Here is a 19,128-nt window from a genome sequence, read left to right as displayed (position 1 = left end):
CTTTAGTAGAAGATCGAGCATAAGCTTTTTTCTACTCTCAAGGATAAAAGAATCACACAATGAGTGAAACTGAGTCAGAAAAGACACTCAAAAGCAAATCTGACTATTGAAGACCCTCGAGATGTGTGCCATGTATGACCAGTAACACATGTTCGGTCGACACGTGTATAAGACAATTGGGTGGGGATGGGGGTGTGGGTTGAGAGTTTGGACCCTCTACCCTAACAAGTTTGTACTCTCCTTATATTTCTCTACTACACATTTAGAAAAAGGGTTCACTTCTGAACATTTATGATGTACTTTATGTATGCTTAGAAGTAAATTTATTTCTTAAATGTATAATGGAGAGATCCCAACTCATAAGAGAAAGTGGGGAGTTTGGTGGGGATTAAAGAACAATCAATGTCGGGTATTGAGTTGTATGAGGTCCTTTGTAAACAACAAATCACACATCTAAAAAAATAACCCTATTTCTTCACAACTAGTTGATTTTAAAAACTGTTACCCAGAGGAACATAAAAGAACTTAGATTTATGAATTCCTAAGAAGTGAACACTGACATAAAGAGGTTTGTGTTTTACTTTGGGAGAAGAATCATGTCGTCTCTAATGCTTCAGTCAAGTATCAGCTTTGAAAACTAACACGCCATATAATACAGAAGAAACTCTTATTAGCTGCCCCATTTTCTATCTTCTCCATGCTTAATCTCAAGAGCTTCTATGAGATTCTTTCATAGCTCAAGAATACCATAAACCTATATAAATTACTACAGTAAAAAGCATCCTAGATATGACATGGACGCACTCAAGATCACCAGAACCACCACCACCACCACCACCTTTTCAGTAGTTCCAAAGAGAGGGAAGGCGTTGAAGCGTACATGTTGCTCCCTAATTGTCTTTCATGGTGTGAAATAGGATCACCTCTTAAACCCCAGAGTTGAAGATCTAAATTGGCTTTTTATATTGGTGATTTCATTTTAGGGTTCAGTTGGTTTCTATATTTTGTTTGGAGAAGGGAGTTTAGTGATCGTTTGAAACATGAGTCAATACAAAAGATCAGTAGAATCAAAATTTCCATTCACATTGGTACACATTTGCAGACTCTAACTCGCCCTGCTATTTTAGGGGCTATACAAATGATCTGTTACCGTTTTACATGCACCTTGACTAATCTTTAAAGCTAGCTCTATATATAAGGAGGGGGGAGGAAAAGGAAAAAACCCTTCTATAAATACAACATTTTGCATTCACCCCCAGAAAATTTTAACTCTTGACCTCTTAATATGAGTGGCCAATCTTTGCCCAGTGAGTCAACACCTTAGATCTCTTGCCCTTTTCTAATGGGGGTGCACCATACGACCCATCAACTGTTCAACCTACAAAACAACAGCTGTCTTGGAAGTCCCAAGTATGGTAAAACTACCAAATAATATAAATACCTGAGCAGCAAAAAATTCATCACTAACAAAAATGCCTGAATATCCTATAACTTATGGGGGGGGAGGGGGGAAAAGGAAGAGGGGAAAACCGGATGATCCCGAACAGTAGAAAAATCAAAGAGAGCATTACTGATCCTTTGGATTCTGCATCATTACTGAAAATTCTGCAGGGAAGGAAGATAATTATGAACCCAAAGTTCATTCGTTGGATTCACCTTCTACCTCTTCCTCTGCTCCTCCCACGGCTGCCTCCTCTCCCTCCCCCACCACGCCCTCGACCACGACCAAGGCCTCGTCCTCGACCTTGAAAACCTACCCTATCGGGTTTCAGGCCTAAGGATTGGATTCCTCTTCTCTTTCCTTCTCGTTCTTCTTCCTTGTCCTCCTTGTACTTGGCAGAGCTTCTGGAAATGAAGGAGATCTCTCGTGACCCACCAGCTCCAAACTTTACATTACCTGGGACACCAGAAACATGCTGGTCTTGCAATGCTGCCACTCTTTCACCCAAAGGAAGAGCATCCTCCTTAGCAAGTGAGACGTCATTCCAGAAGGCTTCTGCATGTCGCTCATCCTTCACTTCATACAGCCTGCAGGGCGGATTTATAGAATGTCATTAATCACAGATTACATTAGTTTTTTTTACGAACTAAATCTCGGGTATTTATCTACTTGTGAATATAATCTTAAGTAAATGAAAAAAATTTAATTCAATGATACTTGGAACAAATAAAGATAGCCAAGGGCAGAGCCAGAATTCAACATTGGGGGGGAACCAAAGTGTAGCTCCGCCTCAGAGGATAGCATCAAAACCATTGTGAGGTTGTGATGAGCAAAATAGTTCAATCATAACCCAGTCATCTCGTTAAAGAAGGCACCATTGCCAGGAAATAATTGGGTGATGGGACATCATGGCCCAGATCACCAAAGTCCAAGTTAACCCCCAATATATTCCTGGAAGGATATGCTACTTGCTAAGAGTAGATGACGATAAACAGAGCATTCCAGCCCATCAAGGCGCTAATTCTCAATGCGGCTGGAGGCTGTTGTCTAGGTTAATTAGGACTTCCAGTCCTTGTTTTAATCTGATTCTTCAGTTTCTCTCCATTATAAATAAATATGTTAGGGCATTTCACAAGTTTTCAGTGAAGCTCCAAGATAAAGGAAGCTCTTTCTCTCTTGTTTTATCTTCTCTGTTTCTTAGTTATGATTGACACTATTAACATCATCAAATTAAACAACCCTTGAGACAAGACTGCTTTTGAGATGACAAGTTTAAATAAAATCCAATCCAGCCCAAAACCACTAATTTACCAAACCTGTCAATATAATGCAGTTAAATAACCTCCCTCACCTTGGTACCCTTGATGTCTTCTTTTTAAATTCACTTCTATCCTCACCAAGCTCATCTTCTGATGACTCAGGCCCTGCTGAGGCATCCGAATCATTAATATCCTGCTCTTCTCCCAGAACTGGCTCAAAATGTTCCTCAATCAATGAGGGCTGCTTCTTGGTGGAAGGCATAGGATGTAAAGATCGGTATTCTTGGGAGAACTCATCAACTTCAAAGTCCTGGATGCGAAACCAAAGAGTTTCATCATTTAAGGAATAAAATAGTGATATTATTACAGTTCATAAGCAAGGCTGCTACAAATTAGAGAGACAGGGTGCAATAAAATAATAATATTATTGCAGTTCACAGGTAGGCTGCTATACAGTAGAAAAATGGTTTGGAGGGAGTTTAATTAGTAATGACAGATAATAGAGCAGTGATTCCTTGATTAAATGCATGCATGTTAAAACATAATTATCATCTGTCTCTGTGTGGGTGGGTGGGTGTCAGCATGTGTCTGCATTTACAGAGAGAGTACTGAACATGAGGTTTCTTTCATTGTCTTCTGTCTAACACAGAAATCAATAATGCTAGTTTCCAGTAAAACTGAAATGTGAAAAATCAGTAACCATTAGCAGATTAGGAACTTACATTGATTACATCCCAACACATCTATGCAAACTATAATTAACAGACATAAAAAATGAGAGCAAAGAAAACACAAGATTAAATACACGAGCCGCATAGACGTAACCAGTAAATGATTAAACGTGGGGCAGGGTATGATCAACATAAGAAAATGAAGTAAACAATCGTACCTTATTTTCAAACATTGCCGAAAAACGCTCATCCTTCAGCACTTCACTGTTTAATCCCTTCTTTTTCTTTGAGGTTTTCTTTGCGCTAGCAGCATCAATATCTTTTACTTCACCTTCAACTTCTTCATTTTCAAGAAGACGAGCAGCAAACGCGCGGTTCACTTTAGGTAGTTTCCTCTTGATCTACAGATAGAACATGACACTCTTTCAGTCAAAAACAAATGCTACTATTTCTTGCATGGGGGAAGTGCTTCCCAGTTCCAGAGAAGATTATTAGTCTCCAACATGTCTTAAATACCAATGTCATCACTGCAAGTAGAGTGAATCTTCATGTCTTATAGAACATCCTTTCCTCTAAATATTATGGTGCACATTTCTACAGATTTTCTGATGAACTAGATGCAAGTACAGACTACCCAGCTTTCCTCCAAACTAGTTTAGTAAGGTGTACTACTGCTTACTTCAGAAAGAGAAAGAGGGTGGGCAAGGGATGAAGAAAACAAGTTTCAAATTCTTAATAGATGACAATTTACTATGTTGCTAGATGCATTATACTTTCCAACTATACATTTAGCTCTACAAGCCAACACGTAATATTTGCAGTCCATTATGAGTCTGCAAATGCATGCAAATACAAATGAGCATGAATATGCTCTACCAGTGGAAATTATGTACGAAAGCAAGTTAAAAAAATCAGATTAAAACCTACCTAATGAATACCAAAGAAGTTCAACAGATAAGATGGAAAAACTGACCGTAATTCTAGATGCACGTTCAGCATCCAGTTTCTCTTGTTTCCGCTGCTCTATATAAGCATCATATGCAAATGGGTCTGCCAAAGATTTCGCCTGCAAAGGTACATACAAAAACATGATACCGAGCAACAAAATATAACACCAGATCACGAGTCACGACTATCATAAAGAATGGTATGAACAAGACTATGTATCCTAGAAATAACCAGTCAGAAGCTATTTCATGATGGCTTAATCATGCACAAAGTTATATGTTCGTCTAAACATTGAATAGATAGGTACTTTCCAGAATATCATCCATCAAGTACTGAGCCTTTTCCCTTGTACTTTTACCATCAGCAAGATTTGTATTGATTTTTGAACTTTTAAAATGCTTCACTTCCACTATTAAATACTCAATGAAAACATATGGACAAACAATTATTAATACTTTTCCAGCCTAAGTAACTGCGTAAGCGAGATTTGCAAAATATTTTGGCATACACAGGATTCAAGTAAAGAGAAACTTGGGTTATGGCACCACTCATTTTAAAAATTGAAATTACCATCCATCTATATCTTCCTCAACTCAAGTCTAATTGTCCCTGATATATTTGTATATTTGAGAATGTTTTACGCCCCATACATTTGTCTATTTAATGATGTAAACCCATGATATTTTATATGCTACCAAATTATTGATGGTCAGATCCCCCACCTGTATCTCTGTCATTCACTCTACCACCATGCTCTCTCTCTGTCTACCCATCTCTTCACCTGATTGCTGTGGCAAAAAATGCAGCTGAATCTCTCTCTCTCTGATATTTTATATGCTACCAGATTATTGATGGTCAGATCCCCCACCTGTATCTCTGTCATTCACTCTACTGCCACCCTCTCTCTCTCTCCCGTCATCCCTTCTGCATCAAATTGAGAATATTGTCCCCATGAGGGAAGAGATACATCAGAGGCAAAGATGCCCATGTAGCACCTTAAACTTTGGATTATAACATCAGATATTCAGATGAAACCATTCCAAGTGTCTGAAAAATCAGAGTGTCGTCCCTACACTATCTTTACCCACACTAATCAGGCAGAAAGAGACTTTAATTTAAATCATACTCATCCTACAGAAAGGAATGAAAATTTAGATCTCAAATTGCCCCCCGCAGCAGACCCCGGGACCAAATTCATTGACATCTGAGGCAGGGCAGGAGGCAATCAATCTGGTGCTTGCTCTGGGCCAGCCCCACAATTCTAATTTAGATTTAGCACTTGCACACCAGTGTTGGAAGACCAACCCACATCACAAGAAGTTGGTGGAGAAGCTGTCCTAGTAAGGGGTGTGCCAAATAAAATAAACCCAGCTTCTCAGCTTGTTGGTGTTCACTTTTCATTCCCTGTTCAATCATTAGTTTCTCTTCCAGAATGACAGATAAGGTGTTCACTTTTCATTCCCTGTTCAATCATTAGTTTTCTCTTCCAGAATGATAGATAAGGTTATATTATAGCCTGCATATTCCTTTTCAGTCTCCAAGTCTCTGAAGTCCTTCCTACCTCCTAAATCCAATTATTCAATCAGTACTGAAAAATGTTAAAAAAGCATTTTTATTTTCTTTGTTCTTTGATCTTCTCAACCTCGTCTCCCCATTCTTCCCATCCACGGTCAAGCTTCACATCCACATATGCCAACCTATGCTCCTTGTTTCTTTTTGCCGTTTTCCAATGTTGTTGTAGACTTGTAGAATGCAGAAGCTCCCAAATCAGAGGAATCTTTTTTTGTAGCTTAGGTTCCCACAGGAGGGGGAAGAGGGGTTGGGGCAGGGGACTGAAATGCAGATGTAGCAGCAGGGCAGAGACTGGGTTGCAACAATGGACATGCTGAAACACAACTAAGATGATAGGAGGGACCCAACAATCAATAATGTCCTACTATATATGGTAGTAAAGGGCTGTAATCTGCAGCAAATAAAGTTTCATCGAGTCCTGAGAGGTGTCTATTTGGTCTGATCCCAAGCTTCAGCATCTTACATGCACGGTGACCAACTTCAAGACTTGAATGTGTGTCATCACAAGCAGCAAAAGATTCTACAGTCACACCAAATGACAATCCTTGATACCTCATACTTACTATCTCGTAATATATCTTACTAAAATTTATAAAAGAATACATCCAGGACATGAAATACACAAGAGACTGCAGCAACCACTTCTCCAGAGGAATAATGTCATGATAACTTACTCTGATTCCACAAATCAAACTTCAGTGTCACAAAAGTATGAAGTGGTTTTGAACTAATTTTATTTCAATTATTAAAAAATAAAATTAAAATTAAAAAGAAAAAGAATTCCAGCATCTCATGTAAGAGAAGGAAGTATTCTCAACCCCATATAAGAAAGTCAGCCCAAAAGAAGCTCATATATAAGAAAATCAGAATTACCTTTTTATACAGTCGGTAGTCAATAAAGAAGCCATGCATGTAGGCTCTTAGAAGATTGGTTCCGATCAAATTTGTCAAATTCAATCTTTCAATATCTTCTTTTGTCAAAAATTTAAAATCATCATATATAGTTGTTTGAGTCCCTTCCTCCAGTTCTTCCTGTAAGTGACATACGCAAGATTAGCATTAGCATCTACACACTTGGAGCATGAGGCATTTAAGTATATAGGGAATAAAACAATGAGATCATCAACAGTTCACCGTCAAATTTTCAAGGTAAGAACACCATTTTGGAGCAGGCCCAAGTGCAGGTATGAAGTAAGATGGTATTTGGCTGCAGTCTAAAGCCAACAACATCAAGCCACTTTCCCGGAATACACAAATATCATTGATAGCTCCAGCTGTTGGTTCAATGCTAGCCATACCATCTCCCTGGAAAAGAGATAAGAGGTTACCACCTGAACAAAGTGTTCAATATTTACAAATTCCAACTTTGTGAAAACTATTTACTAGAGGAAATTCTTTGAAGTACTCAAACCAGGATAAATAAATAAATAAAATATAACTATAAATAAATTAGTACTGATTAAGAATGGTTGTGCCAGATCAGATCCATTCCTGTAGAGAGTTGGGAAGATCCATCATATTCCAAAAGGACTGATTGTCATGTAATGTTTTTATACGAGTGGATTACTGAACTGGTAGGATTTCGGATTGCCATATCAAATTTTATTCGCAAGACATCATCAATTGAATCTGGCTAAATTCAAATGATGTATTTTATTATATCCTTGAACTCTGTGATGTGCCACCTATTAACTGATCTAAGAAACTATGTGGCTCATGTAGACAAATTAATACCTGCTAAGAGGGGTTTTGGTCTCCACGGAAGTGGCTAACACTGTTTAAACGGGCATTGAATAAGCAGGGACAAGAAAGAAGAGGAGCGGTGGGAGAAGAGACATGCAGTCAGCCAACATCAAATTACAATATCTTAAAGAATTATATTCTGGGTTAACTATCTACGTTAGTTCTAGTTGCTTTTTTACTGCATTTACTAAACTTGAATACCGTTTTCCATCAAGCTACAATGTTAAAGCATTCTTTAATTACTCCAAATCTGACCCTTGAATTGGCCTCCAATTTGACAGAGACATTCCTTATCATGTCTTGTTCAGTCTATCAGACTTTTGTCCTCCTGGAAGATCCCCATCAAGTCGCAGATATTGACTGGAGAATTACAGAGAGACCTGCAGCTCTGTGGCTTTGAAGGCTATTGATTCCCAGGATTGAGTAATTACAGACACAATGAGTCATGGCTGAGGGTAAGTCTAGTACCACAAACTAGACCCTCAATTCCAACATACAAGTGACTGAGATGTTGAAGCAGTCAATCATGGGATAGTGCAGAGAATTGATTCTATACCTACACATAATGCACCTTCAGTGACTCATAGAGGAGGGCTTACCCAGTGCATGAGGCTCTCGCCACTGCAAGGTCCTGGGAGGTGTCATAACATATACAGCCCTATGTTGATGTATACATTGACTCATGGAAGAAAACTCAGACCTAAACCTGAGTTGTACCTCACAACCAAGGAATCAAACAAGAGTGGATTATGGTCTCCTTTTACATTATATTTCAGTATGAAATAATTGTCTCCAAATAATTTCATCAGATTAATAGAATATGCAACCATCTATGAAACTAGTTTATCCAGTGAAAGTAGTTTACCGTCTCCGCATCCCAAATTCTAACAATATGATTATCCGTAGTAATCAACTTGGGCTGTTCAGAATTAAGAGTACGATGCCACTTAATATCCTTTATGGGGCTGTCATACCTGAAAAGCCATGGCATTGACAGTTACTGGTCTGCATCCAAATCCATGTTAAGCAAAAACAGAAGATTCAGGAAAACAAAAGACAGGTGACACTCACATGTGATCCTTGACTCGTATAGGATGAGAAGAACGCAAATCATAGATAAATATCTGCAAGTTAATGGTCAGCAGTAAGAAAACGACAGATAGAACAAACTTTCTATGTAGCATTTCCATGTAGCAGTTAGTAGATACTAAAATACATGAAAAAGAAAAAAGACAAGTCCATTTCATTCAACTAAAAATAAAGCGAAGCAAATCTTTTCCAAACTTTCTGATTCATTTTATGCAGTTGTTAGAGCACGCCAGGCCACCAGGACACTTGGGGCATCAACCAGGTGGGAGGCCGTGGTGTCAATTCAAACCCCATTTTATTAATGAGGGGTATCAGTTGTAAGTGAGCTGGGGAAAAAATAAAACAAGGAAAATGTTTTAAAATGTAAAAGAAGAAAATTTTCCCAAAAAAGGAATTAAAAAGTGTGTCATCCATTAACAATAATGCAGGCTTGATTTAAATTTGAGCCAGGTTTCAGTATACTTTTGGGTTGCAATATATTTCCAAGGTTTTACTAGTGCATCAACTGAAACATTACGACCAAAAGTAGCACCTTAAGGGGGGGGGGGGTCCACAAAAAATTGAATTAGTGTTTGGTAGGCTTCAAGTTAGTTTAGGGAAGTCAAAGTTCCAATCAGTTGTCTAGTCCGGAATATCTTAGCAGTTGAGACAATCTAGGAGATTTAAATTCAGTTTCTATGAAAACAGGAATGTAATCAAACTCTGGTGTCATTTAGACCATGATGTAACGTAGACCAGTGGCAAAAAAATGGTGGCCTTTGTAATAGGGAATGCCATAAATAAAACCGATCTCAGTGGTCAAATTTCAGCACAACAAGCACTATAAGTGCCTCAAAAGCAAGTGTAAGTGATAAAAATCACAAATGCCACTAGTATGAAATGCATTCTAGTAATTTTATGGAACTTCAAATTTACCTTGTAAAGACTAGCCTATTGTGCTTTTTGCTATAATTTTGACCAGTGAGATGGGTGTGAAGCCCTCTTGTCATACAGACATATCTTTCTGGTGCTAGGATTTGGTGCCTGGCTTATTATGACAAAACTAGATGATGCTAAGATGTTTTGGATATAATCTAGTTAAACACTTGGTATAGATGAGGACAAGACAAACAATAAATACAGTACCAACCATAATTGTCAACAACAATCTACGAACATTATTGTGAAGCTTTAGACAGAGTACACAGATCCAATTGTTAGATATGATCTGTCATCATACCTTTCCAGCACTACTTCCAACAGCCATGAGGAAACCCCCGTCGTCATCAAACTCTAATGCAGTAACCTCCTAAATCAGACAGAAAGAAGAAAAAAAATTCAGCTTTTCAGGACCAAAGAAACAAATTAATGATAATTTGAGCTTCAACAGGATGATCAAGATGAAATTAGTTAAAATGACCAAGTGTCCGAAGTAACAGGAAGTTCTCACAATTATTAACAGTTATTTGCTTATCTTGCAATGTTTCAGCAGATTCATATATCTCTCTTTAAGGGAGGGAAGTCAACAAAAGGAAGTAGAAACATAAATGCGATGGGATGAAGAAAAACACTTCCTCAATTCCATGAAGAACATGGACAGCAAGAGTTTTCATGGACCATTACAATGCTTGTACAACAGAAATATCACAAACCCCCCCCCCCCCCCAATTGACATACATGCACCTTACCTGATCAACGTCACCAGCAGGTGTAACAGCATTTATTCTGCCAACTGAAGATTTTGTCCTTGGATCAAAACATTCAACTGCTCCATCCTCACCACCACAAGCAACTAGGCCATGAAGCTTGCTGAACAGGAGGTGAAAAACCATATTAGGATTTTTGAAAGCACAAACCAACATTAGTATGCAAAGGCTTATTACTTCAACAAGAAGAAGCTCTTGGCCATTTTGATATTTAATTTACAAAAGTTTTAAGATTATCCAAGCACCTCCGAGAAACAACATTTAATGCTGGAGATTGAGTGCTGAGCGATGACAAGAAACGACCCTAAGCATGAAAAAGATATTGTCATACATATTACCCAAATCGCATGTAAAAGCTGAAAAATGTCAATGCAAATATCTGAACATTTGGAAGACAATAAAGGTACAAGGTATAAAGAAGTAAGGTGAAAATGCCATCCCATAGGGATATCTGAATGTTTTAAACATAATGTAAACAACGCAAGTAGAAGATAATAATTAATGAATGCTCAACCATACGCTGAGTCAGGTAAAGAAACCAATGGAGGAGATGGGGGGAAATTTAATTAGACCTGTTCCAAATTAATTCGGTAGAGATCTGGAGAAGAAGCAGCACACAGCAAGTCACAGGACCAGCAATCGTAAGCCATATCTCTACCCATCCTGTCCAAAAAGAAGCACGTCAAACCCAACACACACACACACACACACACACACACTCACTCACACTCACACTATAACAATAGATGCTTGCAAGGCCAGCCTGTCTCAAAGTAAAATAAGAATGAAGCAGTAATATTAAATGAATAAGTACATGTTCCAGTTGCAAGTCAAAAAAGCACACTGCAGATAGTTTTAACGAACAGGATTACCAAGATGTTTAGTGTTCATATCTGTTAGTGCTTCAGAAAAGAGGTTTTAGAAGATGTCTTGGAGGCCACCAGAGAGATGCTAAAAGAAGCAAGATCCACTAAGGGCCTGTTTGGTTACAGGAGTCTGGAGATTTCAAATATCTAAAGATTTCAAATCTATGGAGTTATAATTTATAAAATTAGATGTTTGGTTGTGGAATGAAATCTGTGGATTCATCCTAAAAAAACTATTTGATCGACGTGTTTTCGTGAAGTGCAGATGTATAGTTTTTGAAATCTCGATTTCACCTCTTACCCATAAATCTACAAATTCACGTTTTTAGGTGAATCCAAGGTAATGCGGCGGGATCTCAACACTTTGAAATGGTTGATCTTACAATTTTTGGTTCACTAGATTTCATGATCTAGAGATTTTACAACCAAACGGGTATTTTCAGATTCATGAATCCGGAGATTTCAAATCTCTCGTTCTGCCCAGGGGGGGGGGGGGGCCGGGGGGGGGGCCCTTGGGTGTTTTTTGGTCGATTCATACTTCACAATATGGACTATTGTAATAAAATAGTGAAGCCTAGTGGTTGATATCGATTTAAGTGTTTGAAGATTTTATAACTTAGTTGTTTGTTGTATTTATTAAAAAATACTATAGTTCCCATTCCAAAAAAGTAGACTAAGGAATGAGCAGTTACAAGAGTCTGTATCTTTCTTTTTTGACAGATTTATAATGGAATACAATGAATGAAGAATTATTTGGTTCAGAAAGTGACATGGGCTCTCTCATTTATTCCTTCCAATTTATTTTCACCTCATATTATTTCCACCCTGTTTTCTTACTTTTCTGGCTTCACAGGAATGTTGTTTCCTGCTTTCTCTCATCCGCCTTTCTCTACTAGAACCTATATTTTTGGAAAATCTTATCCCTTGACAGTCCTATTGTATCTTTCTCTACCTATTTTCTCTACAAGCTTTTCTCCATTTGAAAGTTATTATATTGTTCTCTCATTTCTCTCACCCTTGTTCATGGTCATTCCTATTTCTTCTCCCATCAATTAAGTTGATCTCACATATCTAATTATTTTCTTTCCAAATCAAAGATATTATGGAATGTTATTTCATTATCTTCCACAAAATCTGACTTCAAATATGGAATGTTATTTCATTATCTCCGACTGGCAGATGTGAGACCAAAACAAGCACTCATCTAGCAGTTAGATGAGGATATGTTCCACTCTAATATTGAATAATTACTCATAGACCAATCAAATCCATCAGATTTGATCAAAAGTCAAAACTGTGCCATTTGGCTACAAGCAAACTAGTAGTTTGAAGCAAAACACCATAAATAAGCAATACGATGATGTATCATATATAATTACTAAGTTCTATCAGTAAAACAGAGCCAGCAGGAAGAAGGAATATCTCAGTTCTTCCTACTTCCAGATCATACATTATCCACTTCTTCAGGACTCGACCAACCTAATGATTAATTCTGCATCCATCTTCCATGGAAGAACCAATCCTCCTACCTCAATCATTACCTACCCCAATTGCTACACCCACGGGCAGGGAGGAAATAGGAATAGACAGAGAAGTCATGGAAGTAAGCCCTAGTCCCTAAATTACGTTTGAGTCAATAAGCCATGGCCATTACTTCTATTTTACTAATATTATCAGAAATAAGAGGGATAAACCGACAGGAACATTACCCTTCCATTCGTTTGGAGAAAGAAAATCATAAATATCCATTTAGTGGTACAACTAGAAAAGATGAAATAAGAAATGGACAAACTAAAGCTAATCTAGGAGTAGCTCCAACGAATGATAAGTTGCGAGAATGTTGTTTAATGTGACATAGACATGTACACAAAGGCCTTTGAGTGCTTCAGCAAGGTCCAGGGGAAGGTTTTTTTTTAAATTCAAATAGAAGAAGCCAAATGAGGACAGCGACATGCCTGACATAACTGTATGATTTGTTGTCAGGAAAGAAATGAGTAGCTTAAGACAAGTATGGCTTTGAATATATCTGATAGCAGAAAAAGGATCCATGCAGCCAAGCCCGTCTAGTTGGGATAAGGCTGAGTTGAATAGAGTTCAGCAGGAACTCAATGCCATCAGTAATTAATTCTTTTAAGAATGCTTTCTCATCCACAACCAAAAAAAAATCAACTGTATGATAAAGTAGCAACACATTTGGAAAGCAAAATCATTATACTTCAAAACATGAACAACAATTAGCACACAAACATCTGTGGCTACTAGAGAAGAAAGAAGAAACATTGTTATAGCAGACAATACAACTCCTTATAGAGAGACAGAAAAGTAATATCATTATTAACTCTCCCAATGAAGGATGACAAACCTTGGAATCCGTAAACTATAGTGACTTCCATATTTTGCATGCAGGTAAACAGAGCGATCAGCACATAGAAATGCAATCTTGGAATAATCATCTGCCAATACCTATTTGAGCAGAAAAACAGTGTCACCAGGATATAAAGCTCCAAACTTAAGAGAACAAGTAATAAATAAATTCTGGCCTAAAAATGGAAAGTGACAACACCCCCCCCCCCCATAAAATAAAAAGAGCAAAAAAGAAGGAAAAATAAAAGAGCAAGAAATAAGCAAACCACACTATACTTTCCCATTGCTATGGTATACATTCAATATTAGATATTTTAGAGACATTTTAACTTAAGGAGTGCATCTTGCTGTAACCAAAGTTGCAACTTGAGAACGTGTTGCTTTCTTTTTCAAAGTGGTAACTTTGTTTTAAGTTGAGGTTGCAAGTTTCCAAAAGTTCTTCAAGTCATCAAAAAAAAATTTGAAGAAGAAGAAGGAGCCAAAAAAGGTTTTCAATGTAACTTGAGGACAAGTTACCATTATTTCATTCTCCAGATCCATTACTGTAAATAACACTTTTCAAGTACACTTGAAAATTGAAATGATAAGATGTTACCCTCATTGACAGGAGACAAGTGTTAAACTAGTAAAAGCAAAAATATAAGGTTACAACCCTTTTCCACTAACTCTGGTTGCAACAATTTAATCAGCCATACAATAAATATGTGCCATACACATAAAACAAAAGGAGATATCTTGTGTGCAAAATAGAATTCAATAAAGAAAATGGTACATGTTAACCAATAAGAACTTCAAGCTAATTAGGCTCCTGACAGGTCCAGGGCTTAAGTTCTATGAATATGAACACAGGATCTCTAAAAGGATAGGTAAAATGAAATAAAATGGAGAGTAAAGATCTTGACTGTGTTGAATGTAGTAGAAGTGAAATGGGTAAAGTGCTAGTAATGGAGATGACATTAAGAAGAAATAGGGAGTTTATTTTCTCCAGCTTACTGTCTAAAGACACTTCAACTGAAGTGCTCTAGAAGATTGTACATCCATCAAAATACCATGTGTCATTTATCGAAAAACTAGTATATTAGAAATAAAAGAAGCTTCGAGGAGGATGTAAGTAGGCAAGGCATAAGACCTAGATGGGGTCCCAATAGAAGTTCATCAGTGGCTAATCACTTTATCTTTAGCTAATGAAGCTGTTTGGTAAGATTTTATGACAAGGAAATGCCAAATTAAATGGAGAAGAAATATCATGGTTCCAACTTAACAAACGTAAGGGTGGTAATCAAAACTAGAGGCATAAAACTCATGTCATACTATAAAATTATTGGAGAGGTTATTGAAACTCACATAAAACAAGAAACTACTATTATGAAGAACTTTGGTTTTCTACCAAAAATATCCACAACAGAAGCTATTTACTTACTTAGAAGACCCATGGTAAGATTTAGAGATTGCCAGAAGGATCTTCATATGGACTGTTATTGACCAAGAAAAAGCTTATAATTGAGTCCCTAGAGAGTCAATCTGGCAAGTATTAGAGAAGTATTTCAAAGTAAATATGTGAACAAAAGAACAAATGAATGCACAGCATAGGCATTCTATTGAGTATGACCTTGATTAAAGCAGGTTCAAAAGTAAGGGATATGCTGAGGAAAGAAATGAAAACATAGGTCTTTCATGAAGTATGACCGCAAATAGAGCTGATTCAAGGGTAAGGATCCAAGAAGCCAATGCCATTTAATTGGGATAAGGCCATAAACCTAAGGATAAATAGAAGTGACATAAGATTTTTTTTGTTATCACCGATCAATAAATATATAACATGCAGAGAATTCACCCATTACATATTACAAAAATTATCAAAAAGAACAAATACAAACAGCCATGAAAAGATTACCTGAAAATCTATTATCTCAGAAACCAAGTGTCGTTCAAACTTCAGTGATAGTTCTCGTAGCTCATATACTTTAACTTGTGGTGGATATATACCTGAATGTAAATTGTAAATAAACAAAGACAGCATGAACCTACCAAAGAACTAACCAATGAATCTTTCAGTACAGAAAGAACCAGCCAAACATACAAATAAGCATCAGAGGCCTTTTAGTACCTGACGCAATAAGGTATTCTCCATCAGGAGATGCCTTAATTTTAGTTGTTGCAGTCTCAAACCTCAAGTCCTGGATCACATCGAGTCTTTGGATGTAGTCTATATTATATTTAAAAAAAAAAAGGAAACCGGAAAAAAATCAGACCAAGACCAGAGAAAAGCATACACCACTAACCATATGAAACTGATAGAGGCAGCAGACTGATTTGGGTGAGCAAAGATTTAAAACAAACAAAGTGTGCACAGCTACCTACATGAGGTATAAAACAAAAAACCTAACTTAAGAGGCTTTTCATGCAATGGTTTCAACTTTCAAAAAACAGAGGTTGTAGTCGCAACTCATGAAGCACTAGCATAATGCAAGATCATTAAAATAAAAGGGTAAAACACTGAAAAGAGTTGAATTACACTCATCAAAAGAATCAAAGCATAAACACTTGTACCACTCCTTGAGTCAAACTGAATAGCATAACATCAAAAGCCCAATTCAGGTCATCATAGAATTCCAAAAACAAGCAAGTGCGCAAAGCAACTCACTATATCTACAAAACTAAGATAACAAGCTAAAATTATTGTTTATTTTTTCACCCTGTCTGAGAAGCTACTCACTTAAAATACATAAGTAACGCACCTATCTGAAACAGATATGTGAATTTTTCAAACTCTAGAACAGTGAAGAGCTTAGAGTGTTGATACACAGGGAGTACACAAATTTCAACAAGGGATGATTACTATTACCTTTGTCCTTGCGAAGAGCTCTCAACTTCTTGGGTGGAAGCCAAGTGGGCACAGAACGTTGACCCGACACAGAATATATCTTTACACCATTAACAGAGGTCAACTTGAGATTACCTCCCTCGTACCCCATGAGCCACTTTTCTTCTGCTTCTTTCTGTTTATGAAAAGAGAGAAAATCTTATAGCTAACAAATACGGAAATTTTATACCTCTAATCATATAAATTTGAACATAATAGCCAAAGCTCAATTTGTGTCAACTTGAAAATCAAAACAAGCTAAGCGTGCACACTACCCACTTGAACTATAGAACCAGAATATCCAACAGAGATTAGAGGTTGTTCATACCGAGGTTTAAAGTATCGTGAATCAGTAATGTATTGGTCGGGCAATTTTAAGAGATGTTTTGCTTCGTATCGTATCATAGATATATATCAATGGGTGTGGAATTGAATGGAAATTATCAAAATATGTAAGAAAATTGTCTAATTTAAACATCAAACAATAGATATAGCCAATAAATAATCACTCTATCATGCACTTATTAATGAAACATGTGTAATTCATAAACCACAAGGAAGACATGACACATCTTTAGATTAGATTTTGTTCATTTTCCTTATTTAAGATCTTATTCTGAACAAACACATTCATTCAAATTCAGTGACAAGTAAAAGCAGCCAAGATTGTATCAATGAACACTTCAGCTATGGTCCCCCCCCCCCCCCTATTCATAACAGTCGTGGATCTTTTTAAGTAATTAGCCATCTTTTAAGTTTTTTCCCCTTTTGTAACATGTAGTGACTTAATGATAATTTTTCAGTGGATAGATGGCGCAAACCTGTTTTAAACAATCATTCCAAAGTTCTGCCACTAGAACCACAATATTCTTTGAAAGCATAAATTCAAGATTCGTGGAAACACTTCCTAGGTAATCAACAACAGTAAATAGTGCCCTGCAAATATAATCCTTTGTATTCTCCACCACCCTATGCATGGATAAACCAATCAACTATTGGTCCAATTTTAGCCCACAGTTGGTTTCTTTATTGGTCTATTAAAATCAAATATCCGTTTGCTATTAGTTTTCAAAAACCAGTAAATTGACTATACCAATTGATGGACTGAAACAGGGACAAAGAATTACAAAAAAAACTAAAAAATAGATAAACACATAAAGCAGGAATTATGGTTGATCCACACATTCCTGTAAATAATATTATAAGCCTGAACAAGTGTCTACAGATAAAAATTCCCTCCTGTATTAAAAATAAAAATTTAAAAAATTAAAAAAAAAAAAAAATTGGACCAATATCTAACCACCAAACCAAATTACTTATCATGGAAGCCATTGCATTCTAATTCCTAATCACATTTGAGATCGCAGACCACCAAACCAGAGAACAGAAAATTCCAACTAAAGTGACAAAACGGAGATTATTATTACTAATAATGCATAGATATACGACTGCAATTTCAAGTTTCACCTAAAGATCTCTGGGTTTTAACCCTAAAATGGGCTTCTGTCCTTAAATGCTGGAGACAGTTGTGGCAGCCTAGCAGGGCGGGTGGCGGTGGGATCGCAAGAGGAGCAGGAAGAAGGAGCAGAAGGGAGTGGGGCGAAGAAAAAGAAGAACGGAGGAGAAGAAGAGGATAAGCTTGCTACTTACTACTGTAGGAGAAGTCACGGGAACAGCAGCTGAAGAGGGCCGGAGGAGGCTACTAGTCTGCAAGACTGCAGCTCATAGCAAGAGTGAACGAGTTTGGTGTGTTACCTGAGTTACCGGAGTGCACATTGCAGAGTGACCGGTTGTCAACTGCTGGTCTCTCCCAACTCCTCTTGAGTCCTCAACCCTGTGGTGACTCAGAGGTTTTGTCCACTAAAGAGATCAAGAAGCATTGAACACTAAAACACTTAAAACCCTAAGATAGAAACGTAGAAGGGGATTTCTGGGTATTAACATAGTCGAATTACTCTGTGTATAATTAATCACATTCAACAAGACAACTACAGCTCCAGTTGGACTGTAGCTTTCAAAAGAGAAACGATAACTAAGCATAAATAAAATAAAAAAGTTTCAGAAATATTCACTCCTCTGTTGAATGAGATCTACTATAGAAGATCTAATAAATAAGGTTAGCAGACAAACAGAAGAAATTAATGAAACCTGGTTCAGGGAAATTGGGAACAACAGTATCCGTATAGCCAAGAAAGATGAAGCGTTGAGAGAATTTGGTGACGGCTCTCTGCACGGGTTGAAAGTGGTCGCAGGAGGAAGAAGAAGACCTTCTTCACGGGAGCAGGCTTTTTTCTTTTCTTGCTTCTTCTTAGGCTTAGAAGAAGAAGAAGTTTCAGTCTTCGCAACCGCCAACGAGTAACTCAAATCGGGTTTAGGTTTTACGGGAATATTATTAATATAATTTACCGCCAAATGGTGCGAACTATGACCTCTCCGTGGTAGGTCATGTGGATTTAAAATTTGATAAAAATTATGTTTTATTCTAACCCTTAAACTTGACTAGGCACTCCTGGGAGACATTCTCCCCTTTTTCCTAGAGATGAGCCGAAACCTAGAAGAGGCACCGACGTGGAGTCCGGATCCTCAACCCTCCCCGACGGCTTTACCACCACAAATTACAGGGGGCT

The 19,128-nt window shown here is 37.3% G+C and overlaps 1 protein-coding gene across 2 annotated transcripts; it reads right to left on the bottom strand.

The window, feature by feature from the left end:
• Positions 1-700: 700 nt before the first annotated feature.
• LOC149000807 (uncharacterized) lies at positions 701-18,865 on the bottom strand. 2 transcript variants are annotated; one of them, XM_089139599.1, is made up of 17 exons: positions 18,650-18,865; positions 16,484-16,637; positions 15,746-15,844; positions 15,533-15,624; positions 13,637-13,737; positions 10,981-11,071; positions 10,654-10,712; positions 10,391-10,511; positions 9,943-10,011; positions 8,706-8,758; positions 8,500-8,608; positions 7,026-7,196; positions 6,765-6,923; positions 4,345-4,437; positions 3,590-3,772; positions 2,793-3,010; positions 701-2,028 (listed from the first exon to the last, which is right to left on the bottom strand). In XM_089139599.1, the coding sequence occupies exons 2-17, from the start codon at positions 16,611-16,613 to the stop codon at positions 1,653-1,655; spliced, it is 2,124 nt and encodes a 707-aa protein (XP_088995725.1). In that variant the 5' UTR covers positions 16,614-16,637; positions 18,650-18,865; the 3' UTR covers positions 701-1,652. The 2 variants fall into 2 exon arrangements, with proteins under 2 accessions (XP_088995725.1, XP_088995726.1); XM_089139600.1 differs by lacking the exons at positions 15,533-15,624; positions 15,746-15,844; positions 16,484-16,637; positions 18,650-18,865 and adding an exon at positions 15,059-15,505.
• Positions 18,866-19,128: the final 263 nt, after the last annotated feature.

Source organism: Hakea prostrata, chromosome 11 (genome assembly GCF_041222555.1).
Source record: "Hakea prostrata isolate BN-2017 chromosome 11, UWA_Hpros_2, whole genome shotgun sequence".
Lineage (NCBI taxonomy): Eukaryota > Viridiplantae > Streptophyta > Magnoliopsida > Proteales > Proteaceae > Hakea > Hakea prostrata.
The sequence above is the reverse complement of the archived record's forward strand: the minus strand, read 5'-3'. Positions and strand labels throughout refer to the sequence as shown.

Coding starts and splice junctions, on each gene's coding strand:
- LOC149000807 (XM_089139599.1), bottom strand. CDS start 16,613: ATGGGGTACGAGGGAGGTAATCTCAAGTTGACCTCTGTTAATGGTGTA. Junction 13,738..15,532: donor CTGAGATAATAGATTTTCAG/GTAATCTTTTCA, acceptor CTGCTCAAATAG/GTATTGGCAGATGATTATTC. Junction 8,609..8,705: donor ATACGAGTCAAGGATCACAT/GTGAGTGTCACC, acceptor ATGGCTTTTCAG/GTATGACAGCCCCATAAAGG.